This window comes from Dysidea avara, chromosome 1, assembly GCF_963678975.1.
Source record: "Dysidea avara chromosome 1, odDysAvar1.4, whole genome shotgun sequence".
NCBI lineage: Eukaryota > Metazoa > Porifera > Demospongiae > Dictyoceratida > Dysideidae > Dysidea > Dysidea avara.
In genome coordinates, this window is record NC_089272.1 from 49,095,728 (window position 1) to 49,122,285 (window position 26,558).

Here is a 26,558-nt window from a genome sequence, read left to right on the forward strand (position 1 = left end):
CAGATGAGGATCTGGTGATATTAGTCAGTATTCTTGGACGTGTTTAAAATACATTAAACATGTCTTAGACATGTGGTACTGGATTATAGACAGATGACCCTAACCATTATCACCAGACCCTATACCCTAGTGTGGAGGTGTGGTGTGGGTGTGAGTAGTCTATGGAGACCATGTTGCAATGCCTCCTAGATTAAAAAGAAGTTTAAATGACATCTATATTAGGTAATACACATACCTTATCAGGGGAAGTCCCTGATCACTTGACAACCACAACAAATCTTTCATTTCAGTAGATGTCATTACACTAGGTGGATCACATGATCAGGACACCTTTGATGCTATGCTGCCTATAATAAACCAGGTGCCCAGTTAATACTATCCCTTGAATTAATTAACTAACTCTTTCTAAATTTTACTTTCTAAAGCTACAGAGTCACACAGGTGATGGACCATACTTTGGGAAAGATTGTAATAACAAGTTAGTGTGACTTGACTCTTGGTCCCCGTTAGTTCATGGTAGGGTAAACTGTTACAAATCATTTTTGTCTGTGGGACATTAATAATGGCAATGATTGTGTAGCCACCATGTATATTAACAAGTATAATAATGACTAAGTAAATATTGTACATAATTATACAACACTTGAAAGAAGGTTTCCACTAGTACTGCAGCTAAGTGACTGTTCTATTAGAGTAGTAGATATTTACCAGACTGCTTAGAGTATGATTTTCATTCAGAATAGTATCAAGAGTTAATCTACAAGAACCCCACATGTTAGTGGATTTACAAATTACATTTTTCTTTACTTAAAGGAATGGTCAACTGAAATTTCAGCTTTGGAAGCCAAGAAATTTTGAAGTTAACAGTGCGTGCTACAAAGCAGTAACGACAGAAAAATCTATTTTTGTATAGTAAACCTCATTACTACTATATATGGTACAAAATTTTGGTAGGAGACTTAGATAATTTTTTTGTTGTATCAAATGCAGCATCAGTAATGTACTATCCCTCAGTTAACTAGTTTAATCCCATAAAGGCTGTTTCCATATAGTAATTATGTACATGAAAGAAAATGATTCATTCAATTGTCAAATACACAGAAATACATTTGTCCAATCAGTACATTAGTGACCACACCCACCTCTACAGGAGAGTAGGATCTGGTGATATTGGTCAGTATTGGACACTGATGTGTTTAAAATACATTAAGCCAATTAGAATGTCTAAGGATTACATCATCTACTACATGTGCATGGTAATGGAGAACTAATAAATTGACAGATGATCCAAAAAATCCTAACCATTATCACCAGACCCTATAGTGTTGTTTCAGTTAATTGTAACTAAAACTAAAAGTACTTTTAGTAAGGTGAATATGTTTAAGTTAACTAAAACTATAACTAAAAACAAATGTATGTAATCACTGAAACTATAACTAAAACTAAAATCAAATCTATATTATTACTAAAACTAAAACTGCTTACAATATAGCAAGTTGATCTTATTACTGAAATTGCTTGTTAAATGTATTTGATACTACTTCTAAAACTATATGCAACTAAAATATCTATATCATATAGTTACGTACATACTATTAAATCTATAACTAATAAAAACTGTTTGAACAAAATTCACGAACTCAGTAATGTAGGTACTAGGTAGTAGTGATGGCCTATAGTATGCTAACCATTTTTGTTAATGGTCACTGTAATTTAATGCTTTTAGCTAATGGCTACATTTATGCATACCTGCATGCTTCAACAGCCCCTATTGAAAGAGTATTTGTCTACAAGTGGGGAATCGACATCTGGCAAACGCAACAGACTTACTAATAGTAACTTGGAAAGGGAAGTTCTGCTAAGAAAGAATAAGGAATACCTGTGACAGAGATTGCGTCAAATGCACTGTATTAAGTGTTGTATTAATCTATATTATTAAAAAATTGACAGGTCTTGTAATACAAAGATTTTGTATTACTAAGCTGGAAAAATGGTACTGAAATTATAACAAGAGTTTCATTCACATAAAATATAGTCACTTGGTGCTTACTATTAAAGCTAAACAAGGTTTTCTTATGCACAACTAAAACTATAACTAAAAGGTTTTCAGATACATAACTAAAACTGTGTCTAAAACTAAAAGGTTTTCAAGTTTTTAACTAGAACTAGAACTAAAACATTTTCATGTACATAACTAAAACTGTATAACTAAAACTAAAAGGTTTTCATGTTTTTAACTATAACTAAAACTAAAAGGTTTTCATGTTTCTAACTATAACTAGAACTAGAACTAAAAGATTTCGATGTACATAACTAAAACTGTACCTAAAACTAAAAGGTTTTCATGTTTTTAACTGTAACTATAACTAAAACTAAAACATCAAAGAGTGAATAACCATAACTAAATCAATAACTAAAAAGAATTAAGAAAGATTACTATAACTAAAACTAAAACATCAAAGAATGAATAACCATAACTAAATCAATAACTAAAAAGAATTAAGAAAGATTACTATAACTAAAACTAAAACTAAAACTAAAATTATTGATGAAACTAGCTACAACTATAACTAAAACTCCATACTAAAACAACACTAATACTCTAGTGTGGAGGTGTGGTGTGGGTGTGAGTAGTCCGTTGGTAAATAGGAGAACATGTTGTAACACCTCCTGAATTAAACACATTTAAATTACACATCCAAATAGGGTAGTACACATACCTTATTAAGGTGAAGACTGATTTAATCACTTGACAACCACAACAAATCCCTCATGTAGACGTCACTACACTGGGTGGATCACATGATCTGGACACTGGTGATTTATAAAGTTCACACATTGTCAAGTTACACATTTTGATTACTTTATTCTGTACACACAGTACAATCTGATTGGCTAAGTCCCCAATGACATCATTTCAGATGATCTTCATTGTATACATCTACTTTCTCCACCTGTATAGAAAAGACACTTGTATACCAGCTCTTCATCACCAACACTTACTGGTAACTTCCTGGTAACAGTGGTTGTGTGGTTGTCATGGCTACATAGTAACAACACAAAACCACACCATCTCCCCTCACACACTAATATGTACCAATCGACCTCTCTAGTTAGAATATTATCATATCATGTAAACAAGTAGTAACCATGGTAATAATAGATTACATCATACAAACACACAAAATAACAATTTAACTGATAACTTGTAGTCTCTTGTTGGATCCCTCCACAACATAAACACTACCAGTAGAATAGTTTATTGCTATACCATTAATAGCATTAAATTCTCCTTGTTGAGATCCTCTCTTTCCAAACTGTTTAATTAACTCATGGGTGGGGCTCCATACTCTAATTTTATTGTTATCACCACCACAACCAGCTATGATGTGACCATCAGGACTAACAGTAATGGCCACTGGTCTATCACATGTTATCCTACTAATAAAACTGCCAGTATGACTGAAGAGACTAATATGATTACCATCATAGTCATTAACTAACACTTTATTGTCAGTATCAATTGCTATTCTAACAGGACACTGAAATTGTCCAGGGTTGGACCCTTTACTGCCAAATTTAAATGCAAATTTATCATCTTGTTGGAATACCTGGACCCTGTGATTCCACCCATCTACAACATACAACATTTTATTACTACTGAAGACTAGTCCCCTGGGAACATTAAACTGGCCATTGTTGTTCCCTCTATTGTTACCAATTATTGATAAGAGTTTTCCTTGTAGGGAATACTTCTTCACTTGATGACTACTACAGTCACTAATAGCTATGATGTCATCCTTACTGACTGCTACACCATTAGGATAGAGCAATCTGTTGTCACCACTTCCTTGTTCAATCACTGCTAATAAGGCAAAGTTACAGTCCAGCACAATTACACACTTGTTAGTATAATCAATAATGATGACTTCATTATTAACTCCTATAGCAACATCACTGAGTTTACCAAACTTCTTTCCTCCATAATGAGTCATCACTTGGCAGTGTCCTTCTCTCATCTTGCTGTAGTCTCTCAGTATAACTGATATCCTACAGTAAAATGACAGGATCACATGATCTACTGTACATTAATAATACTGATGACATCACTTCCTGTATGTACAGGAAATGAGATAACATTATAGTGGGAAGTTTGAATGATAATCACTTGTATGTTTTGTATGTATGACACATTGTATGGGAAAATAATACATGTATAGCTATTGTATAGTAGTGTGACTGTATAGACTGACTGTGTAGTAGTGTTAATATGTATAGTCATTGTGTAACATTAGTATACACTAACTGAATAAGTATAATACAATCACACCTCACATGTTATCCACAAAACACTCTAATAGAACACACACCATTCCTTACTTGTGAGGACTGCCTGGGATGTGTTGTCCATCAACTGCAATTGATATCATGTGATCCCCAAAAGTCCTGGGAGTGAAGGATGCTGTATAGTTTCCACCACTAACATCCTTGACTGGTTCCACTACTATGGCTTCTCCAGTTTTGGTGGTCATGGACACTTCTACTTCACTACTCTTGTCATCAACAATGCCACCATTAACATCTCTAAGTGTTACCATTAGTGACGTCACTTTGTTCATTACTGTCATTGCTGTAGGGAAGGTCACTTCGCACTTGCTGGGGTCCAGAGGTAGAAATCCTCCCAACTTGGTCACCTCCTCACAAAGACGTTCCATTTCTTCATACTCAACTTCTCTTTGTTCCTTCATTACTGGTTCCAGTCTTGATCTCCTCTTCATTATCATCAGGTGGCCTTGTCGTTGCTCCAGTATCTTCCTCCTCCTAACCAGTTCAGTGGTAGTCACTTTGTTCTCTCTTGTCTTCTTCAATAGCTCCAGACAATTCTGTAGTTGTGTCCATAGCAACAACAACCTCTCCAGCTGTAGCTAATATTAAAACAAGAACAACAATAACTGGAGACACATCTTTACTGCTACCAATCCCAGGAAGAACTACTTTGTAGCATAATATTACTGATGTTCGCATTGTTGGCTTAGCTTTGACTATCAATTTCAAGCCAGTTTCAAGCCTTTAAGTCAGTAAAACAGATAATGTGTTTGCTTTTAATTTTCTCTAATAAAGAATGCTAAATGGTAGGTGGGAGGGGCTCATCTATTACACAAAACCATGTGATATGGTTTGTATATGTAATAGGATGGATGGCTGTGGTATTCGGGATTAATAGTGCGAGCATTGTAAACAGGAAGGAGTAAAAATAGTGCGAGGCAAAGCCGAGTACTATTTCCTTCCTGATTACAATGTGAGAACTATTAATCCCAAATACCACAGCCTGTAGTTGTGTCTGTTTGTTCATTACTGTCATTGCTCCTATTGCAAATTAATCCGACAACCATAGCAACTGTTACTAGGCAACAGAAATTCTAAAATTAACCACTGCAAAAGACCAGTCACACTTAGCAACCATTGCATGGCAACTGTTGCTATGGTCTCAAAGTGATGTTTATCCTAGCAATGGCTACTTAGCAACCATTGCTAAGCAACCATATTGTTGCTATGCCATCGGGCATCTATCACTATGGTAACACTAGTTGTCAAGTCGGACATCTACTTCTAATAGAAACACACCACACTATTTTAGCCAATCAAATTAATATCACAGGTTTTTGTTAAGGAACCTTGACAAACAAGTGTAATGCTAATTCTATTGGCTAACCACTTGACGTATTTCAAAATAATACGTCAAGCTGCCATTGAGAGTATTATACAGTAACACATTCAGTTGTTGGATTAGGTATGTAAACCTGTACAGTGGTTATAATAGATCCTGCATGACAACAACACATGTCATTTGCGGTAATTAATATTATAGTTTAAACTTCAAAAATGAATCGATTTGATTGGTTGAAATCTTGTGTAAGTGATTTTGCTGGTATTTGTTGTCACACAATATCTATTAGAACTACTGTATCATGTTACTGAGACAATAACACTTTTATGTGGCACATTAAAGAAAATGCCAGTAGTGTCGCTGAAAGCCACAAAATCCACCTGAAGTCTCAGGACCATAGCTATCTCTTCACTCCAATGGCTGCTATACTCCTCTACACTGCATGTGCTCAATCATATATGTCTGAGGGTTGACATATCAGATAGACCACTCATGTCCATGTTACAACTACAAAATAATACCTTTAGTGTGTTCTCCCTCCTGTCTGCTCCTTTGGTAATATCTGCTATGACTTGTTCTTCTTGTTCATCAATGACTTTTCTAAGAGCATTAAACATCTTCCTTGTCCTCTCCATGTTGTGCTCCTTTCTGCCCCTAACACGTTGTCTCATTTCCTTCACAACAGACACTGCTCGTTTCGTCTCTTCCAGTAAACCCATCATGTGATCCACAGTTTCACCCAGTCTCCTGGTTTCTTCATCAGTCACACTTGTAATGCTAGTACGCTGGTGTGTTGAGTGACCACGGGAGACACAATCTCTACATAACTCAGTTCCACATTGTCTGCAGAACACGTCAAGTTTTCTTCGTGGATGATCAGGACAATATTCAGAAAGGGGCATGGTGGCGGGATACTTCAAAAGAGCGGCGCACTCTTCGCTACAGTTAATAGCATCTTGAAGTTGGTCTGGATTATTGAAATGTTCCATCAACACTTGACACTTCGACACGGAAGGAAGGAGTGCAGAAGCCATCTTGACCAAACGCACGGCACACCCTTTGAACAAACAGTTATTAGGCGCGCTTAAAATTTTTGAAGCTAAAGGAGTCCGTACGTCTGCAGGTCATCTTATGGTCGCAGCAGCTGTTATCGGTCACCAGGTTGTGTTTAACTCGGTGTTTAATGGAGTCCTGATAATGGAATGACAGTTTGTGTGTAAGTTTTTAATGTGCATCTGTGCTCACTACGATACTGTATGCTGTATGCAGCAGGGGCGTAGCCAGGATTTTTTTTGAAGTGGGTTCAGATTTAAAGTGGACTGTCTTAAGGGAAATGCCTGGGTGCTTCCCCTAGACCATGAATGAACGAAAATGATGCATACACAAAACGTACCTTTAGGCAGTAACATTAAAAGGTGTTGTTTGTGCATCTAACTACTAACCAGCTAAAACCTACACACTGCTGTTTACGCAGCTTAAAGAAACTATAAACCTATTGTAAAACTAACTAATCTTTACTTCCAGACAGCATACTGACAGCCAACTTCAATTTCTAGCTCACGGAAGCCCTCCACACTCGAGTCACAATACTTCTTTCCAGCTATACATTATTGGCCCTCCTGTTGATGGTTAACTTCAGACTTGTACTCCAATATGTTCGATACATCACGTGCCCACAACATGTAACAAATAAACAAACCATTCATCAGGTACTATACATCGGTAACAATTCACAGTTTGTGCTAACCTGACACATGTATAACATGACGACCACTCAAGTTTAGCAGCTGCTACCTTGTAATATGTCTCCACCAACCATTGAACAGTCCTTTGCTGTTTCACTCGCGCCATTTCAACCATGCATCACGTGCGCAATTGATCACGTGATGCAATAGATATGATTTGCAATGGTTCAGCATTAATGTGGTACATGACCCTCAGGAGTAGTACAGAGGAAAGTAGCTACTGGAGAGTTCCAGGCCTGTAAAATTTGGTGTGATTTTTAATTTTTAAAAATTCTGCATCTGAAAGGGGGTTTCTTCCGAACTATCCGAACCCCCCTGCCTACACCCTTGTGCAGGCCTGGCTGTATGCGAGACTGAATGGTATTTTTTTATTTGTGTGTACTGTGCAAAAATCTCGGCAAGTATCAATGTGATTATAATGCACAGGTGTGATTATGATAATTATCTACTCACGGGTATGATTGTGTTTGTTTGGTACATTTAAACCTTGTCCTTTGTACAATCCTGACAGGCTAGTCTGCTACAACCTACCAACCTAAGTAAGGTCCCTATTTGGTGATTATTAGTTTCTCATCCAGCCTCGGGCGGGAGGGTATTACCATTATGCCTTTATTTTATAATATTGACACACTGATGTACAGACCTTGTCCAAATTGTCTTTCTTTCTTACTACAAACAGTTCCTTCAGTAGCTGATTCTACTTTTCGTGATCGCCAACTGTTTTTCGACAGTCAACTGAAAGCCTGCTTTGATGAAGTCGATAGAACACGATTGCAACTGGCACTGCAGCAATGTGCTAAGGAAGATAACAGTTCTCCTGGCGATATATAGCGCATTGCAGCATTCATCAACAAAAAATTATAACAGTTTGGTATCATGTGTTCTTCTAAGCATGCACAGAGTAAATAATGGCTTACCATGCGGTAGCTTAAGAAGGATGCGGGCAGTGGATGATCACCAAATAGGGGCCTAATAGTTTGGCAGCACCCACCCCTTTGCATTATAGAGGAAGGATCTGGTGACCATAGTACATGGTACCTGTGCTACTACAGTCAATTTCAGGTTGCTTGCGAATGCAATTAAATAATTTGCACGCATCATGTTTGAACATGATTGTGTGAATTACGTGCAGTGTTTAATGTATAGAGGTTTTTCATCTCCTTGACAACTGTTTTTGTTGGCCATATTGTTGAACAACTTTGTACGCAGCGGGACTATTGACAAGTTGAAATTAGCCAATCTGCGTAAACCGCTAAAAATTAACAGTCCAAGCTGTGGTGGATTGGGTTTGGTATTGGGTAAGAATTAACATATATAAAATTCATGTTAACCTGTAAAGTAGATGGAAAGAACGCTCGATACTGATGTTCATAAATATGGCCGAAATACGGAATAATAAACGAAAAAGTATGGATCCAATTTTGGTCGTCAAGGAGATAGAAAAGCTCTATTGAATAACTACCTCAGTGTGTCCCTGGCATTGACTAATGATCTTTGAAAGCAAATAATGTAGTTGCGCTAGTGAAAGGAGTTCAAGTAATCAGTTGTGTGATTTGTTCAATTGCAACCTGAAACCGACTGTACCACTATAGTGGTAGACCCAATTGAATCACAGTATCCTGTTTAAATAGTCTTGTGAGTAAACCATGTAGTTGTGCCATTAATAACACAATAACGGTGATGACCAAGTGGGAAAGCAGCTGATACTCTCTGAGGGAAACTCCGAGATGCACACACAGTAAAGATTTATGTTGAGAAGTGTGAAGTTTTGTGCTTTCTTTGCCAAGTTACAACAACTTAAAGAAATAATATGTGGCCGGATCAGCGAAAACCCAACACAGTCGTGCAAGCCCAGTATAAAGCAATGAATACAATGGGTGTAAGCAAGAGTTCATAGTATCAAACAGTACGGTCGTACCATTTAAGTAGGGATCGTGGTGAATGTTTCATGCGCCGCCCAAAATTCCGCCTTTAAAAAATCATCCTACAAACATTGTATGCGGCGAAAACCACCTTTACGGAATAGTACTAGTCCATATAATACATAAAACAGCATTAAATTCAACAAAACACAGGTGGCCGGATATAAAATTTAAAAAAATTGCCAAAATCTCCAAATTTAGTACAACTGCCTCACTCACTGACCACAGTCGCAAGCCTAGAGCCCAAATGAAGCAGCGCACGGTCACCATTTTACGCTACAACAACAAGCTCACCGGTGGGATGTGCCTTTTGGGGTTCCGATGAGTGTATGCCCTGTGCGCCTTGTCTTTTCTTTTATCTTCAATCAGGCTGCTTGTCTTCTTCTTCATCCAACAAAACCATATCGAGGCATTAATTTTCCATATCAACACTTTCTTTAAGCAGCATAATACTATAGACGTTACAAAATTATTTAAGGTGCTTAGAGTACGCTACTGTAGCTACAGAGGTACTGGTATTCCACGATAGGTCACAAGGTCATGCCCATTCTTTATTCTACATATATCGATGTATAGATCGAGACCACGCCCCTTTTATGCTAGCTGTATTTGTGATCACCCACCTTCAAGTTAGTAGGCTGATTCGAGATACTCTAGTCGAATAATCGATCGAAACCACGATGAACACACCCTTTTTCGAACCCTTTTTGGGCAAGCACACATCTTTTGCAAGCTGACTCGAGATACTCTAATACAGCAGTCACCGTAATAGAACAGTCACACGTTTATAGCTAGCTGTATGCTTTAACAAAAAACTAAACAAACTAGTATATTAAAAATTATGAATCTAAAAATGAAGTAGGGATCCAAGCGATAAAAAGTAGTGAAACAAGAGATGAACAATGGTAGTTATTACAGCATAGCTCAGTGGGAAATCCCTACTTTGGCATAGTATAACAATTATTTTGCCAAAGTAGAGATTTCCCACTGAGCTATGCTGTAATAACTACCATTGTTCATTTCCTGTTTCACTACTTTTTATCGCTTGGATCCCTACTTCATTTTTAAATTCATAATTTTTAATATACTAGTATATATTTAGGAGAGTATCCAATGCCTGTATTACCCCTTCAAAATGCACTGTGTAATAATTGTGCAACATTGTGTAACATATCCAAATATTTTAGTATAATTTCAGTAAACTCCAACACATGGCTTCACCATGAATGACTTGTTGATAGGCATTGATATACCAAAGCGAATACCTGCAAGCACTTCAAGGCCGCCTTATAGCTCTTGAAGCAAGTTAAAACACCTTTGGTGATGATGCCTATTGTGTAACATTATTATGCAGTGTGTTTTGAAGGGGCAATACAGTGTTGGATACTCTCCTAAATATATATATATATATAAAGAAGTTTGTGTGGGAGTATCAAAGCGAAAAAGTGTTCTATATCACCTTAAAAGCCCAAGTGTTCTATTTGGGCAGTTATAGAACACTTTAATAGACCACAGTTCTATATCAGGTAGTTATAGAACTGTTAGGTCTATTTTGTAGGCTGATAGCCTACTTTGAGTGAGTAATCATCACTCATTCTGGCCTTCTATATCACCTTAAAAGCCCAAGTGTTCTATTTGGGCAGTTATAGAACACTTTAATAGACCACAGTTCTATATCAGGTAGTTATAGAACTGTTAGGTCTATTTTGTAGGCTGATAGCCTACTTTGAGTGAGTAATCATCACTCATTCTGGCCAGTACAACCAATCAACCAAGCCAGTGTAGGCTGATAGCCTGACTATGCTGGCTGACCAGTCAACCCAACCAGTAAGAGCAAAACCACTTGATTTAATTTACGTATAGACACACTTGAAGATTTTGATGATGGTTGCTTGTGGTCAGCAGCAGTGAATGTTCTTACTACGTTTTGTTCAAATAAATGGATGAGTCCTAGCAATATCAAGTGTACCACAATCAAAAACTTTTAGTATTGAAAAGACTGACTAGACTCACAAAACGACTAATGAAGCCGCAGCACAGTGCAACACTGGCGAAACACAGGCGCAATGCCTATTCTACTGATGATAACACTACTCTGTGAGTTTCTAATTGTTTCGTGCATCTTGTGTGTACTTCAATTTGACAGTTCTCTATACCAGATAAAGCACTGCCTTTTGCTTGTGCTATACGGGAAATGTAGCACTCAAAGAGTGGCCTTGAGATGAAATATAGCACTCGGCTTCGCCTCCTGCTATATTTGTCTCTCACCCACTCTTTTCGTGCTATATTTCCCGTATAGCACTCGCAGCAGTGCTTTATCTAGTACACACACATATATATAATGAACTCTTGGTGTAAGTAATACTTCCATATTATTAAAAAAATTCCGTAAATTTTATAAATGTCTATTTCTTGATGAAGGAAGGGACTAGCAATAGTGCAGTAGACCCAAGGGCACACAAGTTATGAGCATTTGTTTATGTCATGTCGAAGCGATTGTACGTGATTGGTATTTGTTCACAAATTTCGTCTTTGTATGCAGTGAAGAAAGTTGAAAAATGTACCCAGTAATTGATTCCTCTACTCATGGTGAACATGGTGGTGCAAATATCAACTCCGTTTATTATTTTTTTTAGTAAGTACTTGTAATTTATTTTTCCTATACTGGCTGTACAAATCCATCTTATTGTTGTTACTACTTTGTAGTGCTGTAACTCCGAAACTTATTGGAATATGAGGTTGAAACTTTGCCTGAGGATACACTTGGCTGAGTAGATGATCGTGGCGGGTTTCACATATCCAGTTACATGTTATTAATATGTTGCACGCAATTTTAAACCACATTTGCATTCCGGTCACACAAGTACCATATACTATGGTCACCAGACCCTTACTCTATGTGAAGGGGTGGACTACCTAGGAAACAGATAAATCTTGAGACTTGGTCTTGATGTATAGAACTGTATCTGTACATTATTGTAGTCAGAGATGACAGGTGGAATAGCTGTCATGTTCAGACACTGGACAAAACACATATAATACACATGCTCATCTTCATATAGACATCAATATAGTATTGAAAACATGTTTTGCAGTGCTAAGCTGCACATGAGATCTATAGTAACTGTGTATAGATTTCAAAGTTATTTCTCCAGCTAGAGATACCCTTATTTGAACACCACACTGCTATGCTGTAACAGTTGCTCCTCAGTTGTTCTTTGTTACTGCAGAGTTTAATACTTGACTTGGAAGATTATCAATTTAAAACACCGGACATCCTCAATATCAAGCTGGAAGCAAATAAAATTCTAACCAAGTCATCAAGTACATGCGTACTACATATCATTTATATTGGCCACAAGGCTAGGGACCTGCCGATTATGCTGGCAGCATGATAGGTACCTTAAAGCATTGAGCATAATGCTAGAATAAAGGCAGACTGTTTATAAATCCTTGCTTGTCTAAATACAAATCACAGAAAACGATTTATTTATTTATTAATGCTTTACAACACAAGTGCTGAAGGTCTGTAGAACACCTGGTCCTACAGCCTGCTCAAAGACTTTAGCTACTTAATAGACTTTAACTACAAGGTGTGTTTGAAAAGTTGGAGAAAGGAGAAAAAATCCATGACTGGACCTAGGTAGCCTCGAACCTGCAGCCATCCGATTTATGCTCGAACGCTTACAGGAGTCTACCAGGTGGTCAGGATATTTTCTCCTTGTTATTTTCATGTAATTATATCCATAGGAATTCTAGAGAGTAACTCATTATCTCTAAGTACCCGAAGTAGAACCAAATGGACACTAGTTTAATTAATATTTATTAATGCTTTACAGCACAAGTGCTGAAGGTCTGTAGAATTGATATAATCTAATAGAACACTCAATAACTCTCAAGCCGCTGACTGTTCTATTAGAATATATCAATATTTTCTCTGAAATGCATTTTGACAAGCAAAGGAAAGATTTATAGTCTCTACTTCAGCCACTTATTATTTACTCATTGTTGTTACTTGAAAAAGCTGTAAACTGCTTAAGTCAGTATATAACATGTCAAATGGGTATGACTACAAGTAGCTAGTATTCTTGATCATTAACTCTAGAGAGTACTTGAATACTATGATCACTTCAACCTGATTTTTAGAAATTGAGGCATAAAATTAATGTTGAGCATATGGCCGTGCAAAGTTAATTATAGGTTTCTAGTCCTACCAATTCCCCCGGTCCCTATTTCCATATATACCACTTTAGCGTGGGCGTTCAAAGGCGCCGCTCGGTGTTTAACTCGCATATTGCCCGGGCAATATCAAGATATTGCCCGGGCAATATCATGGGAAAGCGGTTTGCCAATGACTTTGATACCCAGCCAGTTCAAAGAATCGATGCGCTTTGACTCGTTATATTGAGCGACATAGAGCTTTGTATTGTGGGACTCGGTTTTGTAGAGGTTGCTAAGCTTAGTACATAGGCTAAGATAGAGTAGTTGGTTGTTACTAAAAGATAATGAAGGCACAAGATAATTGTTTGGGCGATTGTGGATGCGTATTTCTACCCACCGCGTATCAACCTTTGAACAGACCATGGAACAGCAAAGCTACTACTGCTACGTTGAAATAGGTTAGTAACTTACAGTTCTAAGTACTTAATTTAATATAATAACTTACTTACTGTCCCAATAGCGAAGTTAGTTGGCTTAACTTAGTACAAAAATGATAACAATATAAACTCCATCCCACAATCGCAAGTTTTCTAACATTGCGTGTTGAAGCATAGTACGTATTAATGACGTTTTAACATATGGACAACGTTTTGATGGCTATTAGCCCATGCTATTAAAACCACAATCGATCTTCAGATGCTACTGTATAAAACAAATGGGATGAGTTCTCATTAGTTCTTTCACCTATTAGGTGAGTGCACCCCAAGTGATATATATCACTTGTACCATGGCTGCGAGGGATTTTGCTGATATATACACCGAACTGCACTTGTGTATATGTACTTATTCAGGAGCTGGTCTCTGACATGTAACCAATATAGCTGTACACTTACAAGTCAGTGTATAAAGTTAGTGTATCTGTATAAGGAAAGAGTGTTTACAAGACATGAAAACCTTTCAACAGATATAAAATATTACAAATTATTGTATGGTGATTGTGCACTTCATTCAACAAAAAAATGGGTGTAACTAATCACTGGACTGGACTACTGGACTGACACATTTTTGGTTTTTACACATTCTGTGGTTGGTTTTATTGAGTCTTGCTAGCTAAGGGCCTTCTGAAAACTTGCAGTCTGCTACTAAAATGATGAGTATGAGGAGTGGAGTAAGCAAAAATTGACTTTAGTGATTTCACCTCTATTTGTTATATTCTTCTACAGTACATATACCTATACTACTTATCAGTATGCTGCAGGGAATGTGCTAGTTATGGTTAACCAACAATAACGTCTTGGAGATAGTAGCAAGCTTGTACAATGCTAATAAATTTGGTAACATTTTATAGCACGCCAACCAGCACATGTAAGAACTAATCATGATAACAGAAAAACCCTACAGTTGTACAAGGAGTTTGTATATTGCATGTAGGAATAAACTTAGTTACAATACATTGTCTTAGGAAGGATAGGTTGTGTCCCAGGGGTCTGAGCTATTTAGTTCAAGTGTATCATAGGCAATACAAATATAGTAAAAAGATTTTTGGTTAGCTATTGCTAGATATTACAGTTTCCAAAACACAATACTACGAAGTGTATAAATGCTGTAGAGCATAACAAGTAGTGAGAAGTCAGTTTTTGCTTACTCCACTCCTCACACTCATCATTCTAGTAGCAAACTGCAAGTTTTCAGAAGGCCCGTAGCTAGCAAGACTCAATATAACCAACCTTAGAATGTGTAAAAACCAAAAATAAGTCAGTCCAGTAGTCCAGTCCAGTGATTAGTTACACCCCAAAAGTGACCAGGAAGGGAACCAGAAACATACAATAAACTGTTTTGTGGCCTAATTTTCAGGAATAATTTTTGAACACTGGTCAAAGCGTAATAGGTAAAACAAAAGGCACAATCAGCAGGTCCTTACACAAAGCCTGGCAGCAAGCAGGTGGTCATTTGTGGCACACATGCCAGGGTTGACTAGCTTCTACTATCAGAGTTCTGACCACATAAACTCAACTTCAGATACTGTACAATCGGGGAGGGGGATGGTATTCATGTGAATGCTATGGCCATTTCAACTAAATCTTTTGTTTGTTGGGCCTGACCGACCCTATATTTTTCAGCATAAAAAATAATGATGTTAATCACGTGATCCCTGCAAAGAGTGATAACCACGAAGGAGTTGCAAATTTACCTTTAAGCTCTCAAAAAGTAGGTAACACTAAATATCTTACCATATAACTTCCTTCTCACAAGTGATACAGCAACCATAATGTAGCTTAGCCACTGTTTGACTTGCAAAGTCACTCTTCAGCTAGCAAAATTGTATATTTTTTATTTTAATTTTACTGACCTACCGACCTTTATTTGGCTAAATTTTTCCCCGAGAAACATAAGATTTAGTTGAAATGGCCTTATCAAATAATGTAAAGTACCAAAGCGCCAGAGTGCTAGCAAAAAGTATTTTGTAGAAATGTACTTCTGGTTTCTGGTACGGCCTCTCAGTGATATATCAGTCATGAACGATTGTATATGGTCATTAAAAGATTGTTGTAACCCTTTGTGGGAAGTCTGTGACTGTCATTCTTCATCATTGCTGGACTGAAATGTTTACTCATTTTCAAATAATTAATTTCATACTGTGGAATTGAAGTTGTTTAATAATTTTAGTATGGACCACATTACTATCTGGTTTGTACTTACATTATTATGAACATGGTACCACATGTTTGGATGTCAATAACCATTTTATGTATCACTAATTTATTTTATACAGCTGACAATACCAGACACTTATGCAGTAGTTGACATGACAAAGGTGAGTAATACAAGTATTAAATGTGGAGTAGTTTTGTTTATTTTATTGTGAAAGTCTAGACCTGACAAAACTGATCATGTGTACACAAGCATAGTAAGAACTCATGTTCAGTGTATTATAATAACTTCCCAATTGGTACAGCTAAGTCCATGAAACTTACACAGCTAGTAGAGCTGTTTATGGACATCATGGACACATCCACAGTACATATTGTACACTCTGTTTGAACTATAATTATGGTGTTTAGTAGAAAGCTGATATCAGGCATGTTCATGGGATGGGAAATTGGTCCATAACTTTATGTTAAAGATAAGGTAATGGACAAAGTGATTTACAAGCCAGAAGTGCACAAGACTGCTTGATAGACATTAAATTGATTATGTAGGTTACTGCTTAGGTAGATAAAATCAGCCGTAGAAAGCAGACCATCATAAGTACATGTAATTTAGCAAAGCAAAAATGAACAAGTTATTGTCACTTTGTGCACCTGTAATTGTGTAATTCTATTGTGGTTTTTGTGCTCACATGACCAGTTTAAATGTATCACCTGTACATCCCTTAAACTGGTCAGTATTAAATGAGTGTCTTTTATTATGTTTAGCTCCAGCAATGTGACCCAGTGGTATACATCTTGAACGTTAGTAATTACTTAACCAAAAGTTAACCACTACTAACGTTTATACATTTTCTTGTATTTCACTAACAGAAACACTACAAGAACAACTATGTGGAGTTAGCAGGTTTTGATGACAAGACACTTACAGTCATGTCAGTACCAGTACCAGAAGTGACTTATGCACATTAGTGTTGTTCCAGTATCAGCTAGTTATTACAGTTCTAGTTCCAGTTCTGGAACCATAATTTTTAGAATTACAGTTCTAGTTCCAGTTCAGGAGCCATGACATTTACTTGACATTGTAGAACAACACTTATTTTGACTTAAGTATTACCAAAAGCCCATAATGAAATATGGAGACTCACTATTAAGTTATATAAGCTAATATGCTACAGGTTTACTTGTTTCATATATATAGCTAATACTGTATAGTAGTTATCAGCATTATTACACTAACAACTATAACCCTAACACTCTATAGGGTGGTACTAAAAGACTTGTAGCTACATGTAATTATCAAACACTGAACCAGACATAACATGTGACTGAGCCAGCATTTTGCATTCTGTTCTAATATTATAGCTAATCAGTTGTTTCAAGCAGTTTTTAGCACATTGATGTATACATGGTTGTAATACATACATCTTTTATGAAGGTATATACTACATTAAGTGCTTTTGTCTGCAGATAAATTCTGGTCTTATAAGAACATAAAATCTCATTGGCAAAAGCTGTATGGTTATGACCAATTCCAGTTCCAGTATTAGTTCCAGTACTTGATAAAATTTCTTTATATAGTTCTAGTTCTAGTTCCAGTCTTGAAGAAAGTAAAATTATATAGTTCTAGTTCCAGTTTTAAGAAAAGCAAAATTATTGTTCCAGTTCCAGTTCTAGTTCTAGAACTGGAACTGGAATAAAAAGTGCAGAAACTGGAATTATTTTAGTTCCAGTACTGAGTACTGGAACAACACTAATTCACATGTGAAGGTTGAGTTGAGCTAAGTATAGTAGTACAGTGTATACTGTAGATTTCATAATATGGCGACTTAATTGGCTTTCAGTAAATTTGCAGAGATACTTAAATTCAATTTTGTGTGATTAGTTAAAACAAGAGATTATATATATCTCTTACTACTTTATATTATGAACTCTTGGTTGAAATGATAATAACAAGTACACGAAAAATTTGAAATTTCCAACTAGAGTAGGGACCATAGCACATCGATAAGAAGTACTGAAACAAGTTGGAGTAGTCCATGATATTAAATCACAGTAAAACAATAAGAAGTGTTATATCCCTACTGTGCATTTCCGTTATGGTATCTTGAGCACAGTAGGGATATAACACACGGTACAACTAATTCTAAGTTTTATCAACTATTTATCAGTTGAGAGGAGGTAGGACATGTTGTCACAATAATTGCATGACGTTTGCATACTGTACATTTTTAGCATAGGGTATAGTGCTAGTAAACTTTGAAGTTTAGCGCTGGATTAATTGTCAGGAATGGTAATTCACTAGTGTAGAAATGTTTACAACTAAAATTATAGTTAGTGTTTGTGGCAGTTCAACAATATAATGTGTAGTTATCTAAAAATGGCCATGGTCAGTGTAGACAAACTTGTGGTCATATGTCAACAGGAAGTGTATTTAATGGACTATACTTTGGGAAAGATTGTAATAACAAGTTAGTGTGACTTGACTCTTGGTCCCCATTAGTTCATGGTAGGGTAAACTGTTACAAATCATTTTTGTCTGTGTGACATTAATAATGGCAATGATTGTGTAGCCACCATGTATATTAACAAGTATAATAATGACTAAGTAAATATTGTACATAATTATACAACACTTGAAAGAAGGTTTCCACTAGTACTGCAGCTAAGTGACTGTTCTATTAGAGTAGTTGATATTTACCAGACTGCTTAGAGTATGATTTTCAGTCAGAATAGTATTAATAATATTATGCACGTGACTAGATCTGCACATGCAAGAACCCAATATGTTAGTGCATTTTCGACCTTCATTTTATTACACTTACTAAAGGAATGGTCAACTGAAATTTCAGTTCTAGAAACCAAGAAATTTTGAAGTTACAGTGCTACAAAGTGATAACAACAGAAAATTGTGGCTGGATTTGCGAAAAGGTACCTTTTCCACACATTTTACATGTCAGCAAATGAAACATTATAACTTTTTACTCCTTGCACCAATTAAGTTAATTTTTATATCAAACTGTAATCAGATGCTGTGCCTTTTCTTACAGAAATTTCAAACAGTTTTATGCCATGATAAAGAAGTTATAAAGTTTCAAAAAATGGATCAAAATTTGTATGTGAAAAAGCCACGAGGTACCTTTTTGCAAATCTGGTTACAATTTATTTTTGTATGGTGATGTAAACAAACTTCATTACTACCATATGATATAAATTTTTTTACTTGGATAAAATTTGCTTTATCACATGCAGCATCAGTAATGTTTCCCTTAGTTAACTAGTTTATACAGTGGAACCTCAATTATCTGAACCCCTTGGGACCAGGAATGGTCCATAAGTCTGAAAAGTCTGTATCTCCTAAACTGTGTCTCAATAACCTTAAAATAGCACAAAGACAATTTTTAAAAATACTTGTATTTTTAACTACCCTAATAGAACAGTCACTACTCTAGTAGAACAGTCATTTCCGTAATTCGGTTAACCAAGAATCCGTATAAGTGGGGTCCAGATAACTGAGGTTCCGCTGTAGAATACTCATAAGTCATAAATCCCATTAAGGCTGTTTCCGTATAATAATTACATACACAAAATAAAAATTAATGATTCATTCAATTCTCAAATATACAGAAATACAATTGTCCAATTAGTACAGTAGTGACCACACCCACTTCTACAGGAGATTAGGATCTGGTGATATTGGTCAGTATTGGACACTGATGTGTTTAAAATACATTAAGCCAATTAGAATGTCTTAGGATTACATCATCTACTACATGTGGTAATGGAGAACTAATAAATTGACAGATGATCCAAAAATCCTAACCAATAGACCATGTTCCAAATGACATCATGAAATAAAATGGCTGCGGCTATTTGGGGGTATTCTAACAGTTTCAAGTGAGAGTTCCAATGGGGCTTAATAAGATTTAAATTACTATTCAATCCTGGAAGAAAATATTGACCTGAAACTAACAAGTACAATATAGGGGTGTAAAATCTATTTTCTAATGCCGGGTTAGAATTTTTCAGCTGGTTTTCAAAGTTTAGAAGAAATACTATTGTTTCTTTGCTGTAATAACCAAACCTGGTAGTTTCACCTCGACACCTTGTTTGTTAGGCCTCTATATCAATCTTCGAAATCTAGATTGCCATTGGTGATAATAATAAGAGTCTCCCAAATAGAAAATCCCTGTGATGTAATTTGGAATACGGTCTATATCACCAGACCCTATACCCTAATGTGGAGGTGTGGTGTGGGTGTGAGTAGTCCGTGGGTAAATAGGAGAACATGTTGTACCACCTCCTGAATTAAACACATTTAAATGACACATCCAAATAAGGTAGTACACATACCTTATTAAGGTGAACTGACTGATTTAATCACTTGACAACCACAACAAATCCCTCGTGTAGATGTCACTACACTGGGTGGATCACATGATCAGGACACTGGTGATTTATTAAGTTCACACATTGTCAAGTTACACATTTTGATTACTTTATTCTGTACACAGTACAATCTGATTGGCTAAAAGTCCCCAATGACATTTCAGATGATCTTCATTGTACACATCTACTTTCTCCACCTGTATAGAAAAGACATTTGTATACCAGCTCTTCATCACCAACACTTACTGGTAACTTTCTGGTAACTGTTGTTGAGTGGTTGTCATGACTACATAGTAACAACACAAAACGACCACACCATCACCCCTCACACACTAATATGTACCAATCAACCTTTCTAGTTAGAATATTATCATATCATGTAAACAATTAGTAACCATGGTAATAATGGATTACATTATACAAACACACAAAATAACATTTTAACTGATAACTTGTAGTCTCTTGTTGGAGTACTCCACAACATAAACACTACCAGTAGAATAGTTTATTGCTATACCATTAATACCACTAAATTCTCCTTGTTGAGATCCTCTCTTTCCAAACTGTTTAATTAACTCATGGGTGGGGCTCCATACTCTAATTTTATTGTTATCACCACCACAACCAGCTATGATGTGACCATCAGGGCTAACAGTAATGGCCCATGGTCTATCACATGTTATCCTACTAATAAAACTGCCAGTATGACTGAAGAGACTAATATGATTACCATCATAGTCACTAACTAACACTTTATTGTCAGTATCAATTGCTATTCTAACAGGCCACTGAAATTGTCCAGGGTTGGACCCTTTACTGCCAAACGTAAATGCAAATTTATCATCTTGTTGGAATACCTGGACCCTGTGATTACACCCATCTACAACATATAACATTTTATTACTACTGAAGACTAGTCCCCTAGGACTATTAAACTGGCAATTGTTGTTCCCTATATTGTTACCAATTATTGATAAGAGTTCTCCTTGTAGGGAATACTTCTTCACTTGATGACTACTAAAGTCGCTAATAGCTATGATGTCATCCTTACTGACTGCTACACCATCAGGATCAACCAATCTGTTGTCACCACTTCCTTGTCCAATCACTGCTAGTAAGGCAAAGTTACAGTCCAGCACAATTACACAATTATTAGTATAATCAGTAATGATGACTTCATTATTAACTCCTATAGCAACATCACCGAGTTTACCAAACTTGTTCCCTCCATAATGAGTCATCACTTGGCAGTGTCCTTCTCTCATCTTGCTGTAGTCTCTCAGTACAACTGATATCCTACAGTAACATGACAGGATCACATGATCTACTGCATATTAATAATACTGGTGACATCACTTCCTGTATGTACAGGAAATGAGATAACATTATAGTGGAAAGTTTGAATGATAATCACTTGTATGTTTTGTATGTTTTTTACACATTGTATGGGAAAATAATACATGTATAGCTATTGTATAGTAGTGTGACTGTATAGACTGACTGTGTAGTAGTGTTAATATGTATAGTCATTTTGTAACATCAGTGTACACTAACTGAATAAGTATAATACAATCACACCTCACATGTTATCCACAAAACACTCTAATAGAACACACACTATTCCTTACTTGTGAGGACTGCCTGGGATGTGTTGTCCATCAACTACAACTGATATCATGTGATCTCCAAGTGTCCTGGGAGTGAAGGATACTGCGTAGTTTTCACCACTAATATCCTTCACTATTATGGCTTCTCCAGTTTTGGTGGTCACGGACACTTCTACTTCACTACTCTTGTCATCAACAATGTCACCATTGACATCTCTAAGTGTTACCATTAGTGACGTCTCTTTGTTCATTATTGTCATTGCTGTAGGGAAGGTCACTTCACACTTGCTGGGGTCTAGTGGAAATTCTCCCAACTTGGTCACCTCCTCACAAAGACGTTCCACCTCTTCATACGTTCTAGACAATTCTGTAGTTGTGTCCATAGTAGTAACAACCTCTCCAGCTGCAGCTAATATTAAAACAAGAACAACAATAACTGGAGACACATCTTTACCACTACCAATCCCAGGAAGAACTACTTTGCAGCATAAAATTACTGATGTTTGCATTGCTGGTTTAGGCCGTGCAAAGTTAATTATATGTTTCTGGTCCTACCAATTCCCCAAAATTGACCAGGTGACTAGGCTTTTTTTTTTTTTTTTTTTTGCAACTTTTGGATATGGTATACTACATTTGTGACCATCTCAGCAAAAACCCGACTTGTTCGCACAAGCATGTGTATTGAGAAAATTGAAATTTAAAATAATTCGTAAAATTACGCATGCTACAAAAAAAACTACGCAAGTTTTTATCAGGCCAGTACTTGAAGAAGGAAGACTCAAATTGATTAAAACTATATACCATCTTATTCGTCTGCTCATGGAGAGTTCAAAAATCTTTGTTTCGTTTCTCTAGCTCCAATGGTATGCGTGTCACGTACGTTTGTTTACGATGCGGTAAACGTAAACAAGATTGTCATCGTTTCTTCTACCAAACCGCCTTCATATCCATATGCGCAAGTATCTACAGGGCTAATACTATACCTTGGTTGATGTGCTGATCCATGGTGAACGTTATAAGCCAAATTGCAACATTGCAGACTAGTCCAAACGGAAGTTATGGCTGCGAATGTAAGCGCCTGCAGTTTATTTTCAGTATAGTCACTGTACAAATCGATTACTTTGCTCTTCCTACTGTCTAGCACTATAGTTCCAAAGCTACACACCACAGAAGGCTCAAACGTTGGTGGTCCATTCCTTGGACACTGCTGAGTGAATAAAAAAATATTTAAATTGTGTGAACAAGTCGGATTTTTGCTGAGACGGTCAAATTTGACATAGCAGTACATGGAATTATAGGGAAAAACAAAGTTATTGTATAAAGTTAGTGCATCTTTATAAGGAAAGAGTGTTTACAAGACATGAAAATCTTTCAACGGAAATAAAATATTACAAATTATTGTATGGTGATTGTGCAATTCGTTCAGCAAAAAAATGACCAGGAAGGGAACCAGAAACATATAATTAACCTTAGCTTTGACTGTCAATTTCAGGCCAGTTTCAAGCCTTTAAGTCAGTAAAACAGATAATGTGTTTGTTTTCAATTTTCTCTAATAGAGAATACTAAATAGTAGGTGGGAGGGGCTCATCTATTACACAAGATCATGTGAATTGGTTTGGTATGTAAACCTGTATGGGGTCATAAATAAACTATAATAGATCTTGCATGACAACAACACATGTCATTTGCGGTAATTAATATTATAGTTTAAACATAAAAAATGAATTGATTTGATTGGTCGAAATCTTGTGCATGTGATTTTGCTGGTATTTGTTGTCACACAATATCTATTAGAACTGCTGTATCATGTTACTGACAATAACACTTTTGTGCGGCAGATTAACTACAAAATAATACCTTTAGTGTGTTCTCCCTCTTGTCTCCTTCTTTGGTAATATCTGTTATGACTTGTTCTTCTCGTTCATCGATGACTTTTCTAAGAGCATTAAACACCTCCCTTGTCCTCTCCATGTTGTGCTCCTTTCTGCTCCTAACACGTTGTCTCATTTCCTTCACAACGGACACTGCTCGTTTCGTCTCTTCCAGTAAACCCGTCATGTGACCCACAGCTTCTCCCAGTCTCCTGGTTTCTTCATCAGTCACACTTGTAATGCTAGTACGCTGGTGTGTTGAGTGTCCATGGGAGACACAATCTCTACATAACTCAGTTCCACATTGTCTGCAGAACACGTCAAGTTTTCTTCGTGGATGATCAGCACAATATTTATAAACGGGCGTGGTGGCGGGATACTTCAACAAAGCGGCGCATTCTTCGCTACAGTTAATAGCATCTTGAAGTTGGTCTGGATTATCAAAATGTTCCATCAACACTTGACACTTCGCCACAGAAGACACGGAAGGAAGGAGAACAGAAGCCATTTTGACCAAACGCACGGCACACCCTTTGAATATAGACCTTATTCACAGCTACTAGGCGCGCATAAAAAAAATTGAAGTTGAAGTCCGTACGTCTGGTCATCTATGGTCGCAGCAACCGTTATTGGTCACCAGGTCGTGTTTAATGGAGTGCTGATAACGGAATGACAGTTTGTGTGTAAGTTTTTAATGTGTATCTGTGCTCATTGTGAGACTATGGTATTTATCTGTGTGTGCTGTGCAAAAATCTCAGTAAATACATATGCTATAGCTTATACTGATGATATCACATAACTAATGTGTGTTACAGGCAGCTGGTTAGCAATATTGTTTATTAAAGTAATGTAGGTAGCACCTGTCCTTAATTGCGTTTACTTGTTAGTGAAAACAATACAGAAACAACAAGCATGTTCTCTCAGACTCAAGGATCCGACTTGATATGGTTGCTCCAGGTGTTGGTCCACTTGTCTGTACCATACATTACTCTAGCCTCGTGCCCTGCCCAGCCTGGCTCGCGCTAATGTGCAAACACTGTCTGGTGACAATGCTCAAGTTTCTTGGGCCCGGAAGTGCGATCCAGCCAAAATATTGGCTGGCCAATCAGAATTAACGAGTTGCATAACCGCATGAATGTATTGGAAGTAGACGAAAAAGCAGATGATTTAAAGCTGTTTATCAGAAGTCACTCACCTAGGTTATTCAAAATGTTTGTTGTCAAATTGTTTTTTTCCGATCTCACCTTATGAATCTTGACTCGACATTTCACCAGAAATGAAACGCTATCCTCTAATACGATAAATGAAGAGTTCGCATCTAGTAAACTCCCTTTTCTGAGATTTACTTTATTCCTAGCCTTTTTCAAATGGTTTTTCGCTGTTTTAAAATGATTATGCAACTCCTCGATTCTGATTAGCCAGCCAATATTTTGGCTGGATCACACTTCCGGGCCCAAGAAACTCGAGTATTGTCACCAGATGGTGTTTGCGCATTAGCGCGAGCCCAGCTGGGCACGAGACTAACATTACTTCAGCTGTTACATCACTTCAGCTGTTACATCACTTCAGCTGTTACATCACTTCAGTTGACCTAACATTGATAATATAAACTATGTTGTAGTGTTTAGCTATGTGCATGGATTGTCTGAGTAGTTTACTGAGAGCAGTGGCAAATTATAAAGTGACTTCAGTGGTACACATCTCATCAAGTGCTGATGAGCCGGCTCAGAAGGCAAGCATGTAGTATAATGGTACACATCAGCTACCCAGTGCACATTTTTCTTCTCAGTCAGTCACACAGTGTTTTCCATGTATACAATACATTGCCAGTCACCTCAGGTAGTCATTGTAAACGGTGTTTAAAACATACCCAACATTGATAACAGGCTGTGAACAAAGTCAACAACACACATGCTATATGACTGGCTCCTGCAGGAGCTACTTTATCCAAGTGGGTGGCAATGGAAAGAATGATGGAAGATTTCATCTGCTCTGTTTCATAACAGTTTACAGTTTTCAGTTACAGGTTTCTGACTCCCTGCTTCACAGGCTCACTGTTAGCCTCCTAGCAAATCTCTAGAGGGATAGTTGTCTAATAATAACAGGTACAACCTTTCATGTATTCCTAAATGTTAACATAAAAAGCTCAACCTTATACTTGACAAACAAACAGTATAAAAAACAGAACAAAAAAACAGAATTTATGTTATGTTTAAAATGACACTGATCCTTATATTTTAGTTGTCAGATATAAGATATTGAGGAGAGTTGTTGTGGAAACACAGTAACAGTACTACAATGAAAAATTAATTTATTATTTATACTCCCCGGTATAGAGCAGTAACACATGACGTCACAATAGTTACATAATCACTCCTGTAGGGCAGAAAATGTGTGCATCTAACCTAGTCTCGTGCCCAGCCGGGCTCGCGCTAATGCGAAAACACCATCTGGTGACAATGCTCGAGTTTCTTGGGCTCGGAAGTGCGATGCAGCCAAAATATTGGCTGGCCAATCAGAATCGACGAGTTGCATAATCGCATGAAT

The 26,558-nt window shown here is 36.8% G+C and overlaps 2 protein-coding genes and 1 long non-coding RNA gene across 5 annotated transcripts; 1 reads left to right on the forward strand and 2 right to left on the reverse strand.

Annotated features, from left to right (window-relative positions):
• Window positions 1–1,522: 1,522 nt before the first annotated feature.
• Window positions 1,523–6,818, reverse strand: LOC136267055 (tripartite motif-containing protein 2-like). Of its 2 annotated transcripts, XM_066062120.1 has the most exons (6): window positions 6,190–6,818; window positions 4,381–4,925; window positions 3,004–4,050; window positions 2,864–2,954; window positions 2,721–2,814; window positions 1,523–2,670 (listed from the first exon to the last, which is right to left on the reverse strand). In XM_066062120.1, the coding sequence occupies exons 1-3, from the start codon at window positions 6,700–6,702 to the stop codon at window positions 3,195–3,197; spliced, it is 1,914 nt and encodes a 637-aa protein (XP_065918192.1). In that variant the 5' UTR covers window positions 6,703–6,818; the 3' UTR covers window positions 1,523–2,670; window positions 2,721–2,814; window positions 2,864–2,954; window positions 3,004–3,194. The 2 variants fall into 2 exon arrangements, with proteins under 2 accessions (XP_065918192.1, XP_065918191.1); XM_066062119.1 differs by having other exon boundaries at window positions 1,523–2,814.
• Window positions 6,592–17,586, forward strand: LOC136267245 (uncharacterized). The gene is made up of 3 exons (XR_010706599.1): window positions 6,592–6,884; window positions 16,270–16,311; window positions 17,018–17,586. It is a non-coding gene; the product is annotated as an uncharacterized lncRNA (long non-coding RNA).
• A 2,139-nt stretch (window positions 17,587–19,725) lies between these two features.
• LOC136267110 (E3 ubiquitin-protein ligase TRIM71-like) lies at window positions 19,726–24,561 on the reverse strand. 2 transcript variants are annotated; one of them, XM_066062184.1, is made up of 5 exons: window positions 23,998–24,561; window positions 22,162–22,549; window positions 20,780–21,829; window positions 20,498–20,730; window positions 19,726–20,447 (listed from the first exon to the last, which is right to left on the reverse strand). In XM_066062184.1, the coding sequence occupies exons 2-3, from the start codon at window positions 22,521–22,523 to the stop codon at window positions 20,974–20,976; spliced, it is 1,218 nt and encodes a 405-aa protein (XP_065918256.1). In that variant the 5' UTR covers window positions 22,524–22,549; window positions 23,998–24,561; the 3' UTR covers window positions 19,726–20,447; window positions 20,498–20,730; window positions 20,780–20,973. The 2 variants fall into 2 exon arrangements, with proteins under 2 accessions (XP_065918256.1, XP_065918250.1); XM_066062178.1 differs by lacking the exon at window positions 23,998–24,561 and having other exon boundaries at window positions 22,162–22,852.
• Between the last annotated feature and the right edge of the window lie 1,997 nt (window positions 24,562–26,558).

What these genes read in the sequence shown, in the direction of transcription:
- LOC136267110 (XM_066062178.1), bottom strand. Translation starts at nt 22,649, where the DNA reads ATGCAAACATCAGTAATTTTATGCTGCAAAGTAGTTCTTCCTGGGATT. An exon ending in ATCCCAGGCAGTCCTCACAA is followed by an intron (nt 21,830 to 22,161) that starts GTAAGGAATAGT and finishes ATGTTACTGTAG; the next exon opens with GATATCAGTTGTACTGAGAG.
- LOC136267055 (XM_066062120.1), bottom strand. Translation starts at nt 6,702, where the DNA reads ATGGCTTCTGCACTCCTTCCTTCCGTGTCGAAGTGTCAAGTGTTGATG. An exon ending in GGAGGGAGAACACACTAAAG is followed by an intron (nt 4,926 to 6,189) that starts GTATTATTTTGT and finishes TTTTAATATTAG; the next exon opens with CTACAGCTGGAGAGGTTGTT. An exon ending in ATCCCAGGCAGTCCTCACAA is followed by an intron (nt 4,051 to 4,380) that starts GTAAGGAATGGT and finishes ATTTTACTGTAG; the next exon opens with GATATCAGTTATACTGAGAG.